General features: G+C 40.7%; 1 protein-coding gene across 2 annotated transcripts; it reads right to left on the minus strand.

Moving 5' to 3' along the window:
* Positions 1 to 1307: 1307 nt before the first annotated feature.
* Positions 1308 to 19867, minus strand: MASTL (microtubule associated serine/threonine kinase like). 2 transcript variants are annotated; one of them, XM_031614514.2, is made up of 12 exons: positions 19564 to 19867; positions 18791 to 18928; positions 16356 to 16495; positions 15010 to 15098; positions 14192 to 14298; positions 13802 to 13937; positions 12985 to 13154; positions 10389 to 11600; positions 8600 to 8738; positions 4029 to 4142; positions 3833 to 3934; positions 1308 to 3034 (listed from the first exon to the last, which is right to left on the minus strand). In XM_031614514.2, the coding sequence occupies exons 1-12, from the start codon at positions 19732 to 19734 to the stop codon at positions 2877 to 2879; spliced, it is 2676 nt and encodes an 891-aa protein (XP_031470374.2). In that variant the 5' UTR covers positions 19735 to 19867; the 3' UTR covers positions 1308 to 2876. The 2 variants fall into 2 exon arrangements, with proteins under 2 accessions (XP_031470374.2, XP_089999114.1); XM_090142988.1 differs by lacking the exon at positions 19564 to 19867 and adding an exon at positions 19365 to 19476.
* Positions 19868 to 19879: the final 12 nt, after the last annotated feature.

Consider the following 19879-nt stretch of genomic DNA (forward strand, 5'->3'; position numbering starts at 1 on the left):
ATCCACCTGCATCTCAGCTTTGCAGAGGATGAAATGACAGGGAAGATGCTCCAACTGCAATGAGGTACTCAGCTCAGGGCACAAGAGAAACAGTTGTGCTGTCTTTTCCAGACAGTAGCAGACAATACAGTGCAAAGTTTTATTTCTGCCTTCACACTATTTCTCTTCTGCTAAGGGAGGAACCACTAAGGAGTGCCCTTGTGTAAAAATGCCACCTAAATAAATATGCAGGCCTTCCCCCAACACCAGGTCAAATGCTCCAGCTGCAAGGGACCAACATCTTTCCCAGCTTATGCACATAGCTGTAGTCAATTACTAAGGGGGAGGAAGCTTTAAATCACTTTCAGCTCCCACATTTGATTATAACTTTTAGTATTTTGGCTGTAGTATTTTCAGTCAAAAAGTAACTAGGGAAAAGCAGTAGTATGTAGGGTAATAAGGTATCTCTGGGAGATGATTCATGTTGAAGAATGCAGCCAGGATATGTAGCTTTAAACGAAAACCCACACACAAAACAGTCATTTTCAACTCCACGTTTGCCAAGATCAGGATAAATACAAGGTACCAAAGAGAATGGGCTGTTACTTATCCACAGAGCTAACTGTGCAGAGTTTTAACAGTTACAGACAGCCATGTACACATACTGCAGGGACAATGGTTTGCATTAAACACCCTGATTTGGCAGCAGATTTGTGGTTCTACAGAATCTGTAGGTTTTGTGCTGCATTATATAACCATTACAAGAACCATAGTAAGTTAATACAACTCTACGCCTGGCAGCTGCCTGTACCAGCCTCTCACTCTATGTAATTGCAAAAGCTTTGTATTACCTCAAAGTCAGCTGAACTTTGGGTAGTTCTGCAGCTCCTTGCAATTGGTTTGGAAAAGCTTAGTAGCTCCCATGGCTCTGGCAGCTCATTGAGAATGATTTCAAGGAGTTAGAAGCTGTTTATCTTCAAGATGTCAACCACTGTAACTATGCACCCCTCACACCCCCCTTTTGATAGGGAGCACTTCATAACCACTTATAAGGTACAGTACACAATAGCTGCAGTGTTTTATTTGCATCATTTCTGAACACACTTTTATAGAACAGCTTTCTTAGCATGAAACTGATATTCATTCCTGTAAGATCAGTTCTCTTAAACAAGGGTGCAAAAAAATAAAAAAGAATTGTATAGTGAGCGTTCTTTGTTTTAATTTCTATTTTCCAAAGTTTACAGAGTAAAAATTTGCATTTTTATTAAATTAGTATGGTAAAGAACTTCTGATCAGACTCAAATAATGTTGTCTATGAAACTGGATTCAATAACATCACATTTAATTCCTTGCACGTTGCTCATGTAACATTGCTTTCCATAAGAATCAACAATTTAGAAGTCTTCAGAAACTGAAGTCCATGGCAAACAGAGCGAGGGTCACTGCGTGTTCTGCAGCTTCCCAAGATTCTATTCCATAGACATGTACCAGCTCGAACAGGGACAAATGTTCTGAGTTAATAAGAATCAGCCCTTCTGTCCTTTCAGAACCTTCCTTTCTCCCACCATACCTTTCCCAAGCTACCTGGAAAGAAAGCACAAAGCCTAGCAAAGTGTTCTCTCAGAATTGCATTGCTAAGACTCATGCCTGGGACGTGGGAGCAGGGCACTGAAGGGACAGCTTTGTTCCCTGCATGAAATGTTTATGTCCCTCAGCATGACCCATCAGCAAAGTGCTCAGCTTCAGGCATATGGCCACTAGCTGGCGCCACTGTCCAGCACAAGTGACATTTAGCTAAGCACAAACCTGAAAAATAAAAATCTGCAGCAAGTTAGCTGAGGATATCATAGCTACGCAAGAAAAAAAAATACTAAAAAGATAATTTAAACAATTACCCACAAGTAAACCTTTAAGATCTAGCAAACGCAAGCTGTGTTGCAGTTTTAAAATACATTTAAATATACTTCCCCCATAATTAGAACACATAATACTGAATGTACATTTGTAACAAATTCCAAACTCTAAAATCTGGCTGTGAATTTACAAAACAACTGTTTCTTTGCAATACATTGTAGTCTTTAGTATATAGCAGCTTCAGTGCAAATAATACCTCCTGCATTAGCCAGCACTCAGGTGTATTTTACTTTCTACCATTTGACATGGCTGAGCACAAACACCCAGCATTTTCTATTTAGGAGCAGTAACCACTAAGATGCAGGCACCTGGTTGGTCTCCTCACACTGTGAGTGCTTACAATGCAACAATTCAAACACTACATGTCTAGCAGAACTGATCCAACTATACATCCCTGCACCAATGGTCTACCAGAAGAATTACAGTCAATCTTTCCCACGTTAACAGGCCATACACAGCCAAGTTAATTTGGAAAACCACTGTCTTAAACCTTAAGATGAACTGCATTACATTGTTTTAATGCTGCATTAAGATTTCTGTTTTCCACTGTGAATGGAAATACCAGTTTTGCACAATGGTCAGAAAGGATTATTCTGAAACAAGGCAGTCAGTACATTGAATCACCACTACATACAGCGAGCACAAAACCTTTCCCTATTATGTTTAACTATAAAATAACTTCCCACCTACTAGCTCAATTTGCTCATTGATACTAAGCCCTATTTTTTTTTTTTTTTTTTGCCATGGCAACTGATACCTCCTTTAAGAAATACAACCCTCTGGCTCCAGTAAGGTGCAGTAAGTGAAATAAAGAGTAGCATGAATGCAGCTAAATTTCATACAGTAGTTTCATCTCAGAGTAAAGGATACAAAGCAGACTGGGAACTTAAAACATGTTAAATCTGGCAAGGAATCTTCAGAGCGTATTAGTGTTGTAGAACAACCTGCAGCTGTGCAAAAAACATGGAAAGTTCATCTTGATGCTATAGGCTAAATCCAGACACAGTCAGGTGCTGCGCATTATTCCTAGCTTCAAAGTAAGAGGTATCAGTTTCATCATCCGGCTGTGGTATGAAAGGCATAGGCTGATTCTGTAGATTATCCCAGTCTACGCCATGAAAGAGGGGGTGATGCTTCAGTTCTGCAACAGAAATTTATGTAAGCATTATTACATAAGCATTGAAAAATTTCTTCCGTTCGTATGTATTTTTTAATTCACAAAAAAGCAAATTTCACTTGTAAATCTGTGCCTTCTTTGATTTGAACTGGCTTTGAGATTCTAATCTTTACTCTCAGGGTAACCATTTCTGTAATAATTCCTTCCCCAGCGGTTTCTTAAGCAATTCTCCAAGATTTCTTCCCCTATCTAAAACATCTTACCTCATAGGTTTCCTTCTTTACTATCAAATTTATATGAAATATAGCCCCGCTATAGTAGGAACTATTTAAGACCCCATAAAGGGGAAAAAAAAAAGGATAGACTTTGTAAAGTGTATTTTGTAGGTAATTCCTACAAATATTCCCTATACATTCAGCAAAGACAGGCTGATTCTTATGAAAAAACTCCTTGGAATTACCTTGTGAAGGAAACTTCTCTCCCAAACTACAGAAACCTTGATTAAAAGCCTAAAAATCACTTCTGTCTAGGTCCCCTAATTACCTGTTACAGCACTAATAACAGTGCACTTGAGTATGTCAGATGTTAAACACTGAATATTCATAGCAAAATATTAAAGCAAAAAAAATTAATAGAAAAACACTTCAACTTCCACCAGAACTCTCCTCATTTAGAAGGGCAAAACCCCCAAAGGAAACAGAAAACCCCCCAGCGTGCCAGATGTCCCAGCACTATATATAGACCATAAGTAGATTAATAAATTACAAGAGGAGGTCAATATCACTTTGGTTGTAATGAATGCAAGAGAAGTTTAATACCAACCCTTCAGTCCAGCTCTCTTAGTACTGTCAAAGGTTAGAAGAATATCTATTGCATTTTGGGCATTGTCAGACAGCTTTTCTTCACCCTCTGGCCAGGGAATATCTATAGACAAAGATGCAGATGAGTCAATAAATCAAACCATACAGCCAACTTTGGGAAAGAACCTCACATTTTCCTTTATTACTGAAATTATTACCTCTTTTCAAAATATTCTGGAAAACTTGTGCTGGTGTTTCATCATTAAAAGGTGGAATTCCAGTTAGAAACTCAAACAGGCAAACTCCGAGAGCCCACCAGTCCACAGCAGAACCTGAATAAGAAACCCAGACCATTATTATTAAAAACATTATTTCGGTGTATTTGCAAACATATGAGAAGACAATTTGAAAGTGTTTTAATCCTGCAAAACTTCTTGGAAACAAAAGGCAAATATGTTGTGCCTGACAATCACACAGAAGACAAAAAATATTAAAGGGCTTTTTTCAAGTCATCTTGTTCCTTACTTCCTTACCAGACAATATTTCTTTTATCTTCTACTGACAAAAGAAGGGAGCTATTTCAGTTATCAGCTCCTCTCACAAAGAATCCAGGAGCTGAATTCTCCAAGGGCTTGTTTTTTTTTTTTTTTTTACAGGAGATGACTGTCTTTAGCACATCCTCTACTTTCTGGACAAATACTCCATCTTGCCATCCCTTAGGTCTTTCTCTCCCTTAGGTCTTTGAGAATACCCAAAGAATTCACACTTAGAACTTCATTTACCTAAATTTATGCCAAAAATACTCAAGACAGCTTGCAGAGAGCATCCAGCATGTGAAAAACTGGAATTACTTTCCATGACATTGAAGCTGATTAGGGCTTCAGTGTAGTTAACGGCACTCACAACTTTGCTATTTGCATTTTCCCAAGTTTTGGATTTTGCAAAATCTTATTAAAGCACTTAAAAACAAGCAGGCAAAGCAGTCTCAAACACCACTGCATGCACTCTAAATTTTCTTCATCTTTAAGCTATGCCTATGCCACCGAATAAAGAACAGATGCCACACTTGCTGCAAAAAAAATTTTTGAAACAAAATTAAAGGGTAATTTTTAAGAATTTTTTAGTATTAAAAGTGTTCCCAGCCATTTCAGAAGGACTATTTAACCAAGTTCAGAAAAGCTGCAAGCTATATAGCTAGTATAATGCACTTATAGCAACTTTTAACAGCAGTAAGAGTGCCCCACCAAGCTAAGCACATCAGAGCAGTGAAATCACATCCATCATTGTTCGAAGTATTTGGATGTTCAAGTTAAGCACTCCCAGCTTTAGTCAAAATCTAATTAGATCACAACTCCGAACGAAGCAGGAACATAGGGCTCAGCAGCTATATTAAACCCCTCCCACCTCAAGTTTAACTGAACTTAACTTCAACCACATCCTGACCAAGTCATGTCTATCAATATTTGGAGACCAAAGCAGAAATACGCAGCCTTAAACATCTGAGTCTTCTTCACATACACAAACTGATTCAGACTGATGGCATGAAATAGAAGTGAACCAATGAGGAAAAAAGCATCTGCATTTTTTCCTACTACGTATGGCTTTTAAGAACACCAACAGTATCTTGGGGCACATCAAAAGCAGGGCAAGGGAGGTCACTGTCCCTCTCTACTCTGCCCTCCTGAGGCCCCACCTGGAATACTGCATCCAGGTCTGCCCCAAGCACATGGACGATGTGAAGCTGCTGGAGTGGGTCCAGAGGAGGGTCACAAGGATGCTCGGAGGGCTGCAACACCTCTCCTATGAAGACACGTTGTGTTTATTCCACCTGGAGAAGTATTCCAGAGCCTTCGCTTACTTAATACTTACTTCACTTACTTAATACTTGAAGGGAACTTATAAACTGGAGGGAACTGACTTTTTACACAGGTAGACTGGGACAGGACAAAGGGAAATGGTTTTACACTAAGAGAGGAGATGTAGATTAGATATCAAGGGGAACTCTTTCAGCAAGAGAGTGATGAAGTCCTGGCACAGGCTGCTCAGAGAAGCAGTGGATGCCCCAGTCCTGGAGGCATTCAAAGCCAGGTTGGTGAGACCCTGGGCATCCCGATCTTGTGGTGGACAACTCTGCCCATGGCAAGGGAGTTGGAACTAGAGAACTAGATGATCTTTGAGATCCCTTCCAACCCAAGCCATTCTGTGATTCTATTACTCTGATGTCTGATAGCCTCATCAGCAATACTGGTGTTTCCTGAATCCTTTGTGGAAGCACCACATTATTATGTGGAGTACACATTGCACATCTCTTTCTGTATAGACTCTGCTCACCCAAGAGTTTTCATGAATTGTGATCTAATTATACTTTGATTGCTCACAGTTATGCTGAGCACTCTTTTCTATGCAATACACAGGAAACTCACCAGAGATCAGAGTCCCTGTATGTGAAGAGACAACGAAGCAAGAAAATATTACAATTATTGCAAAACCCCTTAACAAATATAAACATCAACAGATACCAAGTGTAACTCTGAAAGCACAGGAACACAGATACCTTAAAATCTGGCAACTCCACAGTAAAAATAAAATGATGCTGTTAATGCCTAAGCAACAAATAGAAGAACTATACCTGTGTTACAGAACTACGTTAGGGTCACAGCAGCATTTACAAGTAATTTAATGCCACCAGGAATATTTAGGGAAGGAAAGTTGAGTTTTGAAGCCAGCAAACCCTGGCTTCAATGAAGGTAAAGGGAGTTTTTTGATTTAATGACAGAAAACGGTTTGCAAGTTATTAACAAAGGCCTGAAATCCCTCAATAATTTCATGGAAGTCATCTTGAAACACAGCAAAATCTGGTTGGAGTACCATTGGTTATATTTTCATCCAATTTTAATATCTGCCAAATAACCATGACTCTTCAAGAGAAGTGAGAACTATCACATAGTTTTAGTAATTTTAGTCCAGTTACATTCAAATTTGTTACATCTATTAAACTTTTTCCATGCAGTTAACTGCATACCAAAGAACTTTACTGTTCTACAGATTAGTGATCACTATTTCTCAATGGATATTTAATAGTAGCATTAGTACAATCCTCCTAAGACTATTTACTTTATAAAGTAAACTTATAAAAACCTAGAAGTTGTTTTTTGAAATAAAATGTAACTATAAATACAACAAGGGGTACACTGACTTTTGTTGTTAATGACCTGAAAATTAACAGGAAAATGTTGGGCTTTTTGTTGATCTCAGTAGAGCTCAGGATTAGAATCAAAGAAGTTTACGCGCTTTAATGTTGTTTCATTTTATTATAGTATTCTCAATAAGTATTTGATGGCTACTGTCCAGTTTTATTGAGGATCCTGAGAAAAATCTCAATTCGAGTCACTCAGTTCAAGAATAACTAGTTTTAATACAGCTGTATAAACTTGTCTTACTGCACGCAACACTTCAGTATTCACAGATGTGGAATACATTGAGAACTAGAAGCTTGATCCTTTCATATTGATTTAATCTCTTTTTTTTAAATGAATCTTTATGGATACTTATAATGTGCAATTTGTGATTCCCAAGCAACGGGAAGGTCTCAGGCTGCCTAAGCACTGTTCCCAATGCATCAGGTTAACAAGCAAGACAGCCCAAACCTTGGGCTGAAAAAAGTAAATGGAGGGAGCGGCTGAGGCCAGCAGCCATGAGTACAGGCAGAAGCCAAAACAAGGTGTTTTGTTTTTTTTTAAAAAAAGAATTTTCGCCCTTCTTGAGGGGCTCAGGGCTCTAAGCACATTCAAAAGCACATTTGATGACAGAATCGAGTGCACCCTCAGCAAGTTTGCTGATGACACCAAGCTGAGTGGTGCGGTCAACACGGTTGAAGGAAGGGATGCCATTCAGAGGGACCTCGAGAGGCTAGAATGGTGGGCCCGGGTGAACCTGATGAGGTTCAACACGACCAAGTGCAGAGTTTTGCACTGGGGCCGTAGGAATCCCAGGCATCCATACAGACTGGAAGGAGCGGTCCTTGAGAGCAGCCCTGTGGAGAAGGACCTGGGGGTCTTGATAGATGAAAACCTTAACATGAGCCAGCAGTGTGCCCTTGTGGCTCGGAAGGCAAATGGGATCCTGGGCTCCATCAGAAGAGGGGTGGCCAGCAGGGACAGGGAGGTGATTGTTCCCCTCTACTCTGCTCTTGTGAGGCCCCATCTGGAGTACAGCGTCCAAGTGTGGAGCCCCCAGTACAAAAAAGACAGGGAGCTGTTGGAGAGGGTCCAGAGGAGGGCCACAAAGATGATGAGGGGACTGGAGCACCTCCCCTGTGAAGACAGGCTGAGGGAGCTGGGCTTGTTCAGCCTGGAGAAAAGAAGGCTGCGGGGTGACCTCATTGCAGCATTTCAGTACCTAAAGGGAGCCTACAGAGGGGAGGGGAATCAACTCTTTGAAAGGGTAGATAACTGCAGGACGAGGGGAAATGGTTTTAAGTTGAGGGAGGGGAGATTTAGGTTGGACTTCAGGGGGAAATTCTTTACAGAGAGAGTGGTGAGGTGCTGGAACAGGCTGCCCAGAGAGGTTGTGGGTGCTCCATCCCTGGAGGTGTTCAAGGCCAGGTTGGATGGGGCCCTGGGCAGCCTGGTCTAGCATTAAATGTGGAGGTTGGTGGCCCTGCCTGTGGCAGGGGGGTTGGAGATTCATGATCCTTGAGGTCCCTTCCAACCCTGGCCATTCTGTGATTCTGTGAAAAGGTAACATAGCTACATTTCTAAGCATTTACAAACTCCATAGTTTGTCTTACCATGAGGCTTTGTCAAAAGCAGCTCAGGTGCCAAATAGTCTGGAGTCCCCAGGATGCGTTCACCTTCCACTGGGGCAGCTCCTCTTCTTACACTCTTTGGGGTCCTGTATGGTGTGCCAGCATCCCCCTGACAAGGTGTCTTCAAGTAAGCAACAAAAAACATTTAAGTCAAACCAAACTTCTCAACTCCCCAAGTTCTTTTCCAGTATCAAATCCATAAATAATGTTTCAAAATTAAACTGCTTTTAATCTGAAAAAATTACCAAATACATTGTCAAAACCTCCAATTTTACCCCACAGTTCTTTACACTAGCTAATGAAAAACAAGCATCTCAAATATCTAAAATAACACACAATTTCCTACATACCATGTATACTCAAAACATGCTGAATTAGTCATTCATTCTTTAACCTATACACTATGTGACACACGATGCCTGCAGATGAAATTATCCTCAGGTTAGACTTGGTGACTGCTTACAGCTACACAAACCTAGTGAAAGTCCTTTGGGACATAATTTGAAGGAAATATACATCTGTGGGGTTTTCTTGTGAGTCTGTAAGGCTGACTGAGGTGAAAGATTTCCTGTTAAGGTCTAGAGAGATCACTGAAGTATCTTACAGAGACTCTTATTCTATATTTTTCAATATCCTCTTAATTCTAATCTATCTGGTATAGTTTGTTTTCAGCTTTGTTTTCAATACAATAGAGATCAATTAATTATAACTTTAACATATGGTTGGGCTACAAAATCTACCTTCTTTCTGTTTTGGTAGTAATCATTTAGCAGTGAAGTTACAGAAAGTAACACAAGTTTAAAAGAAGTTTTGCTATGCAAGCTACAGAAATATAACACCAGTCATTCATTTCTCAAATGAAGCACACAGTACACTGACCGTTTCCCACAAGTTCCATAGTAAATTAACAGTCTTATGCTGAAACAGAAGCAAGCAATCCAGACATCAGAAGGAAGAGAGTCCTTCCCCAAAACACCATTTGGAATGCCTGCTTCTGGTACATCACTTCATTCAATACATTGCCAACAAATGGCTTTGTAGCTCTGTCAGGAGTCTTTAAATATACCAACTGCTTAAGGAATTAGAAAAGATCTCTAAAGCTGTACCAAAATAGACCAGGAAATGCAGACTGACATGTTTACTTTTCTCACATTTCTAAGGCTCTAATTGACTGTGAAACATTCAAAAAACATTAAGATTTTTATTTACAATCAATTGGATTAACAGTCAAAAAAAAAAATGTCATCATCCATAGCAGGTGTTACTGTTTGCATAAGTCTTTATAATATCCTTCTAATTGTTACTTAACAGTAAATCCATTTTCCTATGATGAAAAAAGCAGCAAGCACAATAGCAATTACTAGCAGCATAACAACATTTTCAGACTGCCTTGGTTGATGTGCAACAAGAAAGTCAAAGACATCCCATTACATGAGAAAAGCTAGAATAGCTCACAGGACATACTACACTGCTCTGAAAGAAGGATGAGAAAATATCACAGGTTTTTCTTTACCAGCTTGCAGTAAGAGCAAAGGATTTCTCAGAGGAAGGCAGACACGTTGAACTACAGGCAAGTCAGGGAACATTCATCTACTGCTAAGCTCTTACAGAAACAGTGTCAGCCACACAAACACAGCAAGTGAAAGCATGCTAGCAAAAGTTATATTTGACAGACTACTTCAAGCTACTCCAAGTTTTCCTAAATAAGACCTGAAAGAAAAGTTTCAGGTCAACAGCATCCAACACACAGATCTCATGTCCCCTTACGTACCCGATAGGCTCTGTATGGTCTTCCTTTCTGTAATGGAGTAATAGCTGTTGGGTAAGAGCCACTACAAGCAGGTGACAGGTCCATTATGTCTAAAGAAACCATGCTACATGGATCTGACGCATTAGATATATTAATTGGACTATTGTAACTTCGAAAAACAACATTATTTTTTCTGAAGAGATTAACTGTTTCCATCATCTTTTCAGAAGGAGATGATATGGTGTCAGGGTAAGTTTCTTCAGGGTGTTTTTGATGATTATCCTGCTCACAACATAACATCCTGCAGTTCTGAACAATATCTGCTGCCCCTCCATTTCGTGAAGCATCTTGGCAGTTAGGTGATGCTGTTAGCAAGTCTGCTTTAGGTTCCTCAAAGGAAAGGTCTTTAACACCTTTATCCAAATCTAGGAGCTGCTTTTCTAACTGGCTTTCTGGAACAGACATTTCAGAAAACAAAGGCTCAGAATCGGCACTCAGGGCTCCTAAAGGTTTTTCATCATCAGCACACAAAAGACTTGAGTTCATATACTCTCTTTTATCCTTTTCATGATCCGCATCCAGATCACACAAAAGATTTTTGGCTACAATTGGAACAACTGTTTCTTCTATTTGTTGCCTATCAATACATCTCATAACTTCTTTGCTTTCGCAGGTCTCACCACAAAGCATTAAGGATTGAATTTCAGTTGTCAAACCTGTACTTTTGCTTGCTGAAAATTCTGAGATCTGACAGCCACGTTTATATTCTGCATTTGTTTTTTTAACATAGTTAAGTTCCTGACAAGGACTCGTATCAACAAGTTCAAAGCTTCTTTTTACACCTGGCTTTTCAAAACTTTCTTCTTCTTTGATTGGCTTGATAGGATCTTTCAGGAACAAAGGTGATTGTTGGGAACTGGCAATTTCTGACATCTCACTGGTCATCTCTTTATTTGCAATGACTTCTTCCCAGATCTTGTTTTCCAAGAGGCATTTTCTTACTACTCCTTTCATATCCAGTGTAGTCACTGGAGTATCTGTTATTTCAGAACATTCGGTTCCCAGCTTCTGCCTGCCAGCAGAATCATTGCTACTGATGGGAGAAATAGCAGATTCTAGTTCTTTTTTCTTAAGAACTTTAGGATCTTTGCTACTTATTAATTCTCTATTAGAAGGGAGAGCTGGCCTGCTGTTACTTGTGCCCATAGTAGAACATATCCCATCTTCAGTTTGCTGTAAATGAACAAATTATGTTTTCACTATCAAGAAAAATAAAATTACAGGATTACAGAAATGTGTCCTTGAAAATATTTTATTTCTAATAATAATAATATTTCTAATAATAATATATTTCTAAATATTTTATTTCTACTTCAGTGGAAAACTGCAAGTTGGAGGCATTACTTATTCTTTATAATCACCAGTAGTGATAAAAAGTAATACATAGTATGTTCAAAAAAAACCCAAGAGCTAAACTAGGGAGCAGCTTTGATAATTAAACTTTAACAAGAAAAAAAGCTTGCAATAATACAGAAGAAAAAGTGGTAATTTTAGAAGTGTAAGGATGAAGAAATTGTGGTTATAATTGTTTTACTTGCAACAATTTTATGTTAAGAAGATAAGCTACAGAAGTTTCCAGTTAATAAAAACACCACAACAACCACCAAAACCAAGGAACCCTGCTATACTATCCTGACTGCTCTGTGGCACGTTTCACTCTAGAGATGAAAGGAAAATGCAACACCATTATTGTTTTGATAACACAACACAGAAACAAGGCCTTAAGAAATGGACAGAAAAAAATGTTTTAAGCAATGCATAATTCTTTGCCTTGTGTGGTCCTAGTTGGAATCGCAGCAAGTAACCAAACAGAAGAGCAAGATTTCATTAATTCATTCATTGGAATGGGCTGCACAGGGAGGTGGTGGAGTCACCAACCCTGGAAGGGTTCAAGGAATGTTTGAATTTTGTGTTGAAGGACATGGTTTAGTGAGTACTATTGGTGATAGGTGGATGGTTGGACTGGATGATCTTGAAGGTCTTTTCCAACCTTGGTGATTCTGTGATTAACAGTCTAAAATAAGAAAGGATTTTATACCAGCTATAACTAATTACTGGCTAGGCCAGTTGGTACAAAACTCCTCAGTACTACAAGTGGTAACAGACTGAAACATTGGTGGGCTTCTTTTCTACGTTTTTGGTTTTTTTCCTTCTCCAAGTTCCGACTTCTGAGGAAATTCTTCAGTCTGCACACTGATTTAACAGAAGTGCAGGGATAAGTTCAGCTCCCAGAGAGCTTCAGCACTGAATACCTTATAGAGAACAGAGGCAGAGCACTGCTGCCTTCTGCCTTCCACTGCTGCTTTGCAGCAGGTAAATAACATTTGCTTTTTCTGCATGTTGTGCAGAATTACCATTTGTCTGAGGATGACAATAACACCACGAGGCTGATTCAAAATTCCTATTCAACAAGGATTACAATCTCTGTTCTTTGTCCAGTAAGAAGGCCCCTCTAAATGTGAAATAACTGGGAGAGGGAAATAAAGACAACTGCGCTTCTGTATGCATGAATGCAAGCTAATTTTAATTTGTAGTAGAAAAATGAAACAGTTCTGACCTCTACACCTTTCTCCCACCTGGGGCTGCTGCAGCATTCTGATTCCATACTGGACAAATACATATGAGACTGACCACTGGCAGTGGAGGTATCAAACCTTTCCCTTGACTGAAGCAGAGGAGTTAAACTCCTCACGGGCATAACAGGAGTTAATGGAGAAGTATCCAGACCTTGAGAGAGAAAAAAAATTTAGATAAATGTAGGCATGTGTATACATGCATATATATATTTTCAAGTAATGAATCAAAAATAAAAAGTGAAATGTTGATCCATATGTGCAGCATATATTATATTAACCAGCTTCACATTAGGCCAAGCTTTCATACTGAAGGAAGTTACAGCAAGCTGTGTGATATCAATTTATCATATCCTTTTCTGCATAGTAAATAAATGTTTTTTCCCTCTCCCTGAGGTGGGCACTTGCCAAGAGCTTAAAAGCAACATTAGTAATAGCAACATGATTACTTTCTTTTGCATTTCTGGTTAGAAAAAAAATCAGACAATTTAAATGAAAGCACATATTGCTATATTAAACCATTTTTCAGTGGAACTATAAAAACTGATACCATTTCTGTAAAACCCCAAAGAGTAATTTTGAATTCAGTAGTTATTGACTCAAAAGAAATCCAAACACTACATTAGTAATTTAGCTGAAAGAGTGTCAGTGTTGAAGTACTGGAAGAATGGTAAACAGCAAGAATGTAAACAACTTTTATCCAGTGGGTTCAAGCTACTCAAAACATTCAAAAAATATATATAACAAAAGGACAATGGTACAGAGAAGAGTATTATTCAGTACAAGGTTTTGTATACTCACCTGTTTTAAATAATTTAGTTGAAAGAGGAGTGTTTTCCTTTTCAATCATAGGTAAGGGTGAGATCACTTCATTCAGACTGTCAGATGCTTCACCTGAATTGGGATTGACTGGTATTTTCATTCCAACAGGAGTATACTATGAGGCAGGAAGAAGCATACATAGAAGTTAACAGAGTCTGAACAAAGAACCTGAGATATTGAGTGTAACTTCACACATTCTTTATTAAATTTGCATTGGAGGTAGACCATAACTTTTTTTTTTAATTCAGAATTGACAATCAGCATTTGAAAATGCTGTCAGAAGGAGTGTAAGAATAGCATTATAATTCCTACTAAAGATAAAGAGAATAAAATAACCAGGCACTTCAAAAAACAGTAGAAATTACTTACAAAACCCAGAGAGCTGATAAGAGACAACAGTTGTCCTGGAGTACGTGAGTAGTCATGTTTTGGCTTTGCCATCGATGGTGTAGTAAGGATATCTATCATGTTTATATCTACAAACACATTTTAAAAGAAGCAGGTAAAATTCAGGTTGACTATTCAGCTATACCTTTCTGCTACTTGAAAACAGCATGTTCAGATGCTAAAGTAGTGATCTATGTTTTGTTAGGCTTAAGTTCACATCTTCACTCTGCTCTCGCACCCTCCAATTTATGTGGGGAAGGTCCCAGTTCAAGCTGGAAATTAATGTACACAAAGAGAAAAACATGCAGTGAAGGATAGAAATGAGCAGAGGCACACTACGAAAAAAAATTACTTATTCACTCTTCAAATTCCCTTACAAGATTTCACAATAAACTTTGAAATTCATTTTCCTTAAGAGAAATAACTCATTTTTCATACATTCTGCCCCAAAGAATAAATATGTATGCTTTGGAAGTGCAGAGCACAGAATAGCTCCCTTGCTAGCAGGCACTTAATCAGTACTTTGTAGAAATCAGGTGCTAGTGCAGTATTTGGGCTTATTTAAATGAAAGATGTCTGCTACAAGGAAGTAAAGCATTCAAAAAATACAGAGGCATGTCCAAAAAAAAAAACATGAATGGGGCTAGATGGGACTTTGAGTAACCTGGTCTAGAGGGAGGTGTCCCTGCCTACAGCAGAGGAGTTGGAACTAAGTGATCTTAAAGCTCTCTTCTAACACAAACTATTCTATGGTTTTACATTCTAAGAACTATAACTAGTAAGACACAGGTAACTCTTACCTCTGTTCAGAGTAACTCTGGAAAGCCCAAAATCTGTCAGCTTTATGTGGCCCTGATTAGAAATAAGCATATTGTCTGGCTTCAGATCCCTGAAAACATGAATACAGTTGCAGTCAGCAAAAAGATAGATTATTGAACAGCATTATGGAAGCTATCTGAACAGAAACATACAGTCCAAAACTGGCGATAATGCTGATTGTCAGGAGTAAGGTCTCTTGCTACAACAGAAGATTCCAATTGGAGAAATACACCAAAACAGTCAGATCTAGAACTAGATATTGTACAGACATCTCAAGCCTTGTAACATCACCATGCACATCACAGCTTGCACATTCTATGATATAAAGGGTTTAATAAGTGCTCTTGAGTATTACTGTCACAAAATTTACTGATGTGTAGCTGCTATACGTGAAAACAAGCACAACAAGCAAACCTCAACTAAAAAGAGTTCACATGTGTTCTTTGTAGTGCTGCTATGAGCAGCAGAGAACACAGTCATTAGAGTAGTAAACATCTTGTTGTCCTGCTGTTCTGCTCACAGTATCCAGAGGATTCTGGAACTTGCATTCATTTAACAGCCATGTTCATACAGCACTCCCTGGGACAGGAAGGGAAGAGGAAAGCAGCATATGTTTTTCTGCTAACTTACATGGATATATTTTATTTTTGGTACTTCATGACATTGTTGCAGCATACAAATGCAAAAAGAGCTTCTGGAAACTATCAAATGGGTAGCTGTTCCTATGGAATGGCTGTTGGCATTTGAGGGGAAGCTGGAGACAAAATCCATTAAGTTCTTGCCTGCAAAAACCCAACTGTGCTCCACCCAATTATAGTTGCTTTGCAGAAGTTTTCCCAAAATAATCATAATTTCTTTATGACCAATAAATGGTTTTTCCTTTAGTGAACAGAAAATAGCAGTCTGGATGCAGAATCAGCATGTTCTGCACACCAGTACTTAGCTAACAAAGAAGATAGGCATGTGACATCAGCCAGAAACCACCACCGGCAACACAAGCCAGTAGTCCCATACACTGCCTGAACAGCAGTGGGTTGCTGTCCTTTCATATGTACTTTACAAAGAACTGACCTACAGGTGGCATGCCACAAGTCTAGGCATAAGATCCACATATAATGTTACCTGATAAATAAAACATACAGGCATCATGAATGCATTTGTCCTTAGGAAAGACCATATAGCAAGAGCAAGTATGTGATTAAGGCAAATAAATTTGTTCCATGAAATGATGAAATGTAAATTCCTAGAAGGCTAAAAAAAAAAAAAAAAAAAAAAAAAAGATCCTAAGCTACCAAGTCATTTTTTATAATAAGAAAGTAGGTTTTACCTGTGGATTATCCCATGCCTGTGAAGATAGTCAAGAGCCAGTGCTGCCTCAGAAATATACTTGACAGCCATTTCCTCATCAAAATATCCATAAATATGGAGAAGAGATTTGACATCACCACCAATAAGGTACTCCATCACCTGCCATTCAAAGATTTTAAGGTAACTTAAAACGCATTTCAAATTTGTAAGTCAAAAAGCTTTTGCATCCAAGAAAATATCATTTCAAAGAGCAAAAGATTGCAGAAGCTTTCTTGTGGTAGCTTACTTCGTTTTCCCACACAGTGCTTTTCACTTGTATAAAATAAACGAAAGTGGATATTAAGCATGTTCTGTTAATAGGCATTAGTGCTTTCCATTATTTGCCTAGATTACTTTCTGGAATAGGTGTCAGCTTCCAAATATTTACATACCATAAAAAATGAATTGTTACGCTCTTCTGTGAAACTCAAGGCCTGAAAGCAACCACTGACATTTTGATTTGTTCAAAAACAAGTACCTAAATGACTTCATCTTGCAAGTGTTTGTACAATGTGAAATTCTGACTCAAGCCATATGAAATAATGGTAAGTTTACAGAAACATAGGATAGAGTGACAGCACTTTATATGTGAAAGGAGTTAAAAGAGATGCACCATTAAAAAAACACATAAAACCATATTCACAGAATCACAGAATGGCCAGGGTTGGAAGGGACCTCAAGGATCATGAATCTCCAACCCCCCTGCCACAGGCAGGGCCACCAACCTTCCCACCTAATGCTAGACCAGGCTGCCCAGGGCCCCATCCAACCTGGCCTTGAACACCTCCAGGGATGGAGCACCCACAACCTCTCTGGGCAGCCTGTTCCAGCACCTCACCACTCTCTGTAATTTCCCCCTGAAGTCCAACCTAAATCTCCCCTCCCTCAACTTTCAAAGAGTTGATTCCCCTCCCCCTCTGTAGGCTCTCTTTAGGTATTGAAATGCTGCAATGAGGTCACCCCGCAGCCTTCTTTTCTCCAGGCTGAACAAGCCCAGCTCCCTCAGCCTGTCCTCATAGGGGAGGTGCTCCAGTCCCCTGATCATCTTCGTGGCCCTCCTCTGGACCCTCTCCAACAGCTCCCTGTCTTTCTTGTACCGGAGGCTCCACCCTTGGACGCTGTACTCCAGATGGGGCCTCACAAGAGCAGAGTAGAGGGGGACAATCACCTCCCTGTCCCTGCTGGCCACCCCTCTTCTGATGGAGCCCAGGATAGCATTTGCCTTCCGAGCCGCAAGGGCACACTGCTGGCTCATGTTAAGGTTTTCATCTATCAAGACCCCCAGGTCCTTCTCCACAGGGCTGCTCTCAAGGACCGCTCCTTCCAGTCTGTATGGATGCCTGGGATTCCTACGGCCCAAGTGCAAAACTCTGCACTTGGTCGTGTTGAACCTCATGAGGTTCACCCAGGCCCACCTTTCTAGCCTCTCGAGGTCCCTCTGAATGACATCCCTTCCTTCAACCGTGTCAACCACACCACTCAGCTTGGTGTCGTCAGCAAACTTGCTGAGGGTGCACTCGATTCCGTCATCGATGTCATTGATAAAGATGTTAAAGAGCACCGGTCCCAAGACAGACCCCTGGGGGACGCCGCTCGTTACCAGCCTCCACCTGGACACAGAGCCATTGATGACCACCCTCTGTCTGTGGCCTTTCAACCAGTTTCTTATCCATCGAGTGGCCCACCCATCAAATCCACATCCCTCCAATTTGGAGATAAGGATGTGGTGGGGGACCATGTCAAAGGCCTTGCTCAAGTCCATATTACTACAGCCATGTACCATTCTTCAATGGTAAAAAAAAAAAAATCTTTTTGTCAAGGAGCCTCATCAGTATTAAGATATTAACATACAACATATTAATGCATGTAGAGATGACTCAGGCATCTACTTGATGAGCACTGATTAACAGAGCCCAAAAAAGGAATACCTTTTATACACAAACTGTATTGTAAGAGTGTGAATCAGCCTCAGCACTTCAGCATACTCTGTGTGTCGACAGCAAATTAGATGTGCCAGACCTTTTGCAGGCAATCTTAAACCATGGTCTTTCTATGTAGAAGCACGTGACAAAGCCACACTCAAGCCCTGCTGCACTCCATAGAACTCCACATTGACCAGTGCTTCTTTCTGCCACCCATTTACCCTCTCATCACCCAGGCCAAGTGCTTTAATGCATTCTGAGGGCAGGCAACAAATAACAGACTTTCACATTAGGGAGCCTCAGAATCTTTTCAATGACACTTCTTCTCTGGTTGAACAGAATGATTTCTTGTTTTGTTCTCTAGAAGACTTCTCCACATCTTCCTAAAACAGACTAGCTACTAGAAAAGACTTTCCTGTTTTCAGACATTAACAAAGTTTTGCACTCCATTTTCAGTGCTGTAATGGAAGACCCCTGCCATTCAGTTACTCACCAGATAGACATTATTGGCTGACTGAAGCGAGTAGTATAAGTGCACAATAAAAGGACTTTTGCTGAGAGCCAATGCATCCCTCTCTGCCTGGACCTGGTGAACCATGTTCTTATTGATCATGTCTGCTTTTTTCATCACCTGCAGAAAGCGGGGAAAAAAACCCAGCAGTTATACATTCTTTTCGTAGGCACACAACCCACAGTTGTGCTTCACTTATCTCTATACCGTAAACTTGCATGCATGTGCAACGTAAATATATATATAATAGTTTTAGGAACAGAGCTCTACGTAACAAGGAAATCCTAAGTCACGGATTTTTGGAGACCCCTTTTCACTTGATCACAGCTGCGCACAGCTGACAGGCAGTGAGCACACACTGCACACCCATGGAAGCCCATCAACCTCCAGCACCTGTGTTCTGGTGATGCTGAAGTCAGTTTGATTTACTGCTCTACACGCAATGCAACCTGAAAGCTGGGCGCACAGCTACCTGGCCATAACTGCAAAAGCATTCAGCGCCTTTTACAGCAGCAAACAACCCCTAAGCTGCGTGGCGTTAGGATAAAGGACTTACACAAAGCTCCAGAGGTGACAGCTCTCACAACAAAGCCGTATGTGCGCATACAGCTCCGAACACCAGTGTTTACCTCACCGCCTCGCACGGCTCTTTCACGCCACCTCCGAACCCGGCCGCAGCCCCCCGCGATCCCGGCTCGGGAGCGCCCAGCACCGGGCGCTGATGGAGCCGCAGCGGCCCCGCCCCGCGGCCTCACCTTCACGGCGTACAGCCGGCCCGCCTTACGGCCCAGGTACACCTTCCCGAAGGCGCCGCGGCTGATAGGCTTCACGATGGTGAACTCCTCGATGGAAGGCGGCCGGGGCACCTCGATACGCCTCGGGCCGGCAGCGCCGCCCTCACCCGACAGCGGCTCCACGGTGCCCATATCGCGCCGCGGCCCCGCGCCCCGCGCCAGTTCAAAGCGGCGCTCCGCCCCGTGACGTCGCGGGCGCCGCGCAGAGAAAGGCGGCGCTCTCGCGAGACCTCGAGGCCGTTAAGGCCGTTGGGGAGCGGGCTGCGGCGGTTGGCGG

Source organism: Phasianus colchicus, chromosome 6 (genome assembly GCF_987193195.1).
Source record: "Phasianus colchicus chromosome 6, bPhaCol1.hap1.1, whole genome shotgun sequence".
NCBI classification, from domain to species: domain Eukaryota; kingdom Metazoa; phylum Chordata; class Aves; order Galliformes; family Phasianidae; genus Phasianus; species Phasianus colchicus.

Excerpts from the sequence above, each read along its gene's own strand:
- MASTL (XM_031614514.2), bottom strand. The coding sequence starts at position 19,734 with ATGGGCACCGTGGAGCCGCTGTCGGGTGAGGGCGGCGCTGCCGGCCCG. Across the intron at positions 13,155-13,801 it reads AACTAAATTATTTAAAACAG|GTCTGGATACTTCTCCATTA; the intron begins GTGAGTATACAA and ends TTCTCTCTCAAG. Across the intron at positions 8,739-10,388 it reads GACCATACAGAGCCTATCGG|ACACCTTGTCAGGGGGATGC; the intron begins GTACGTAAGGGG and ends GCTTACTTGAAG.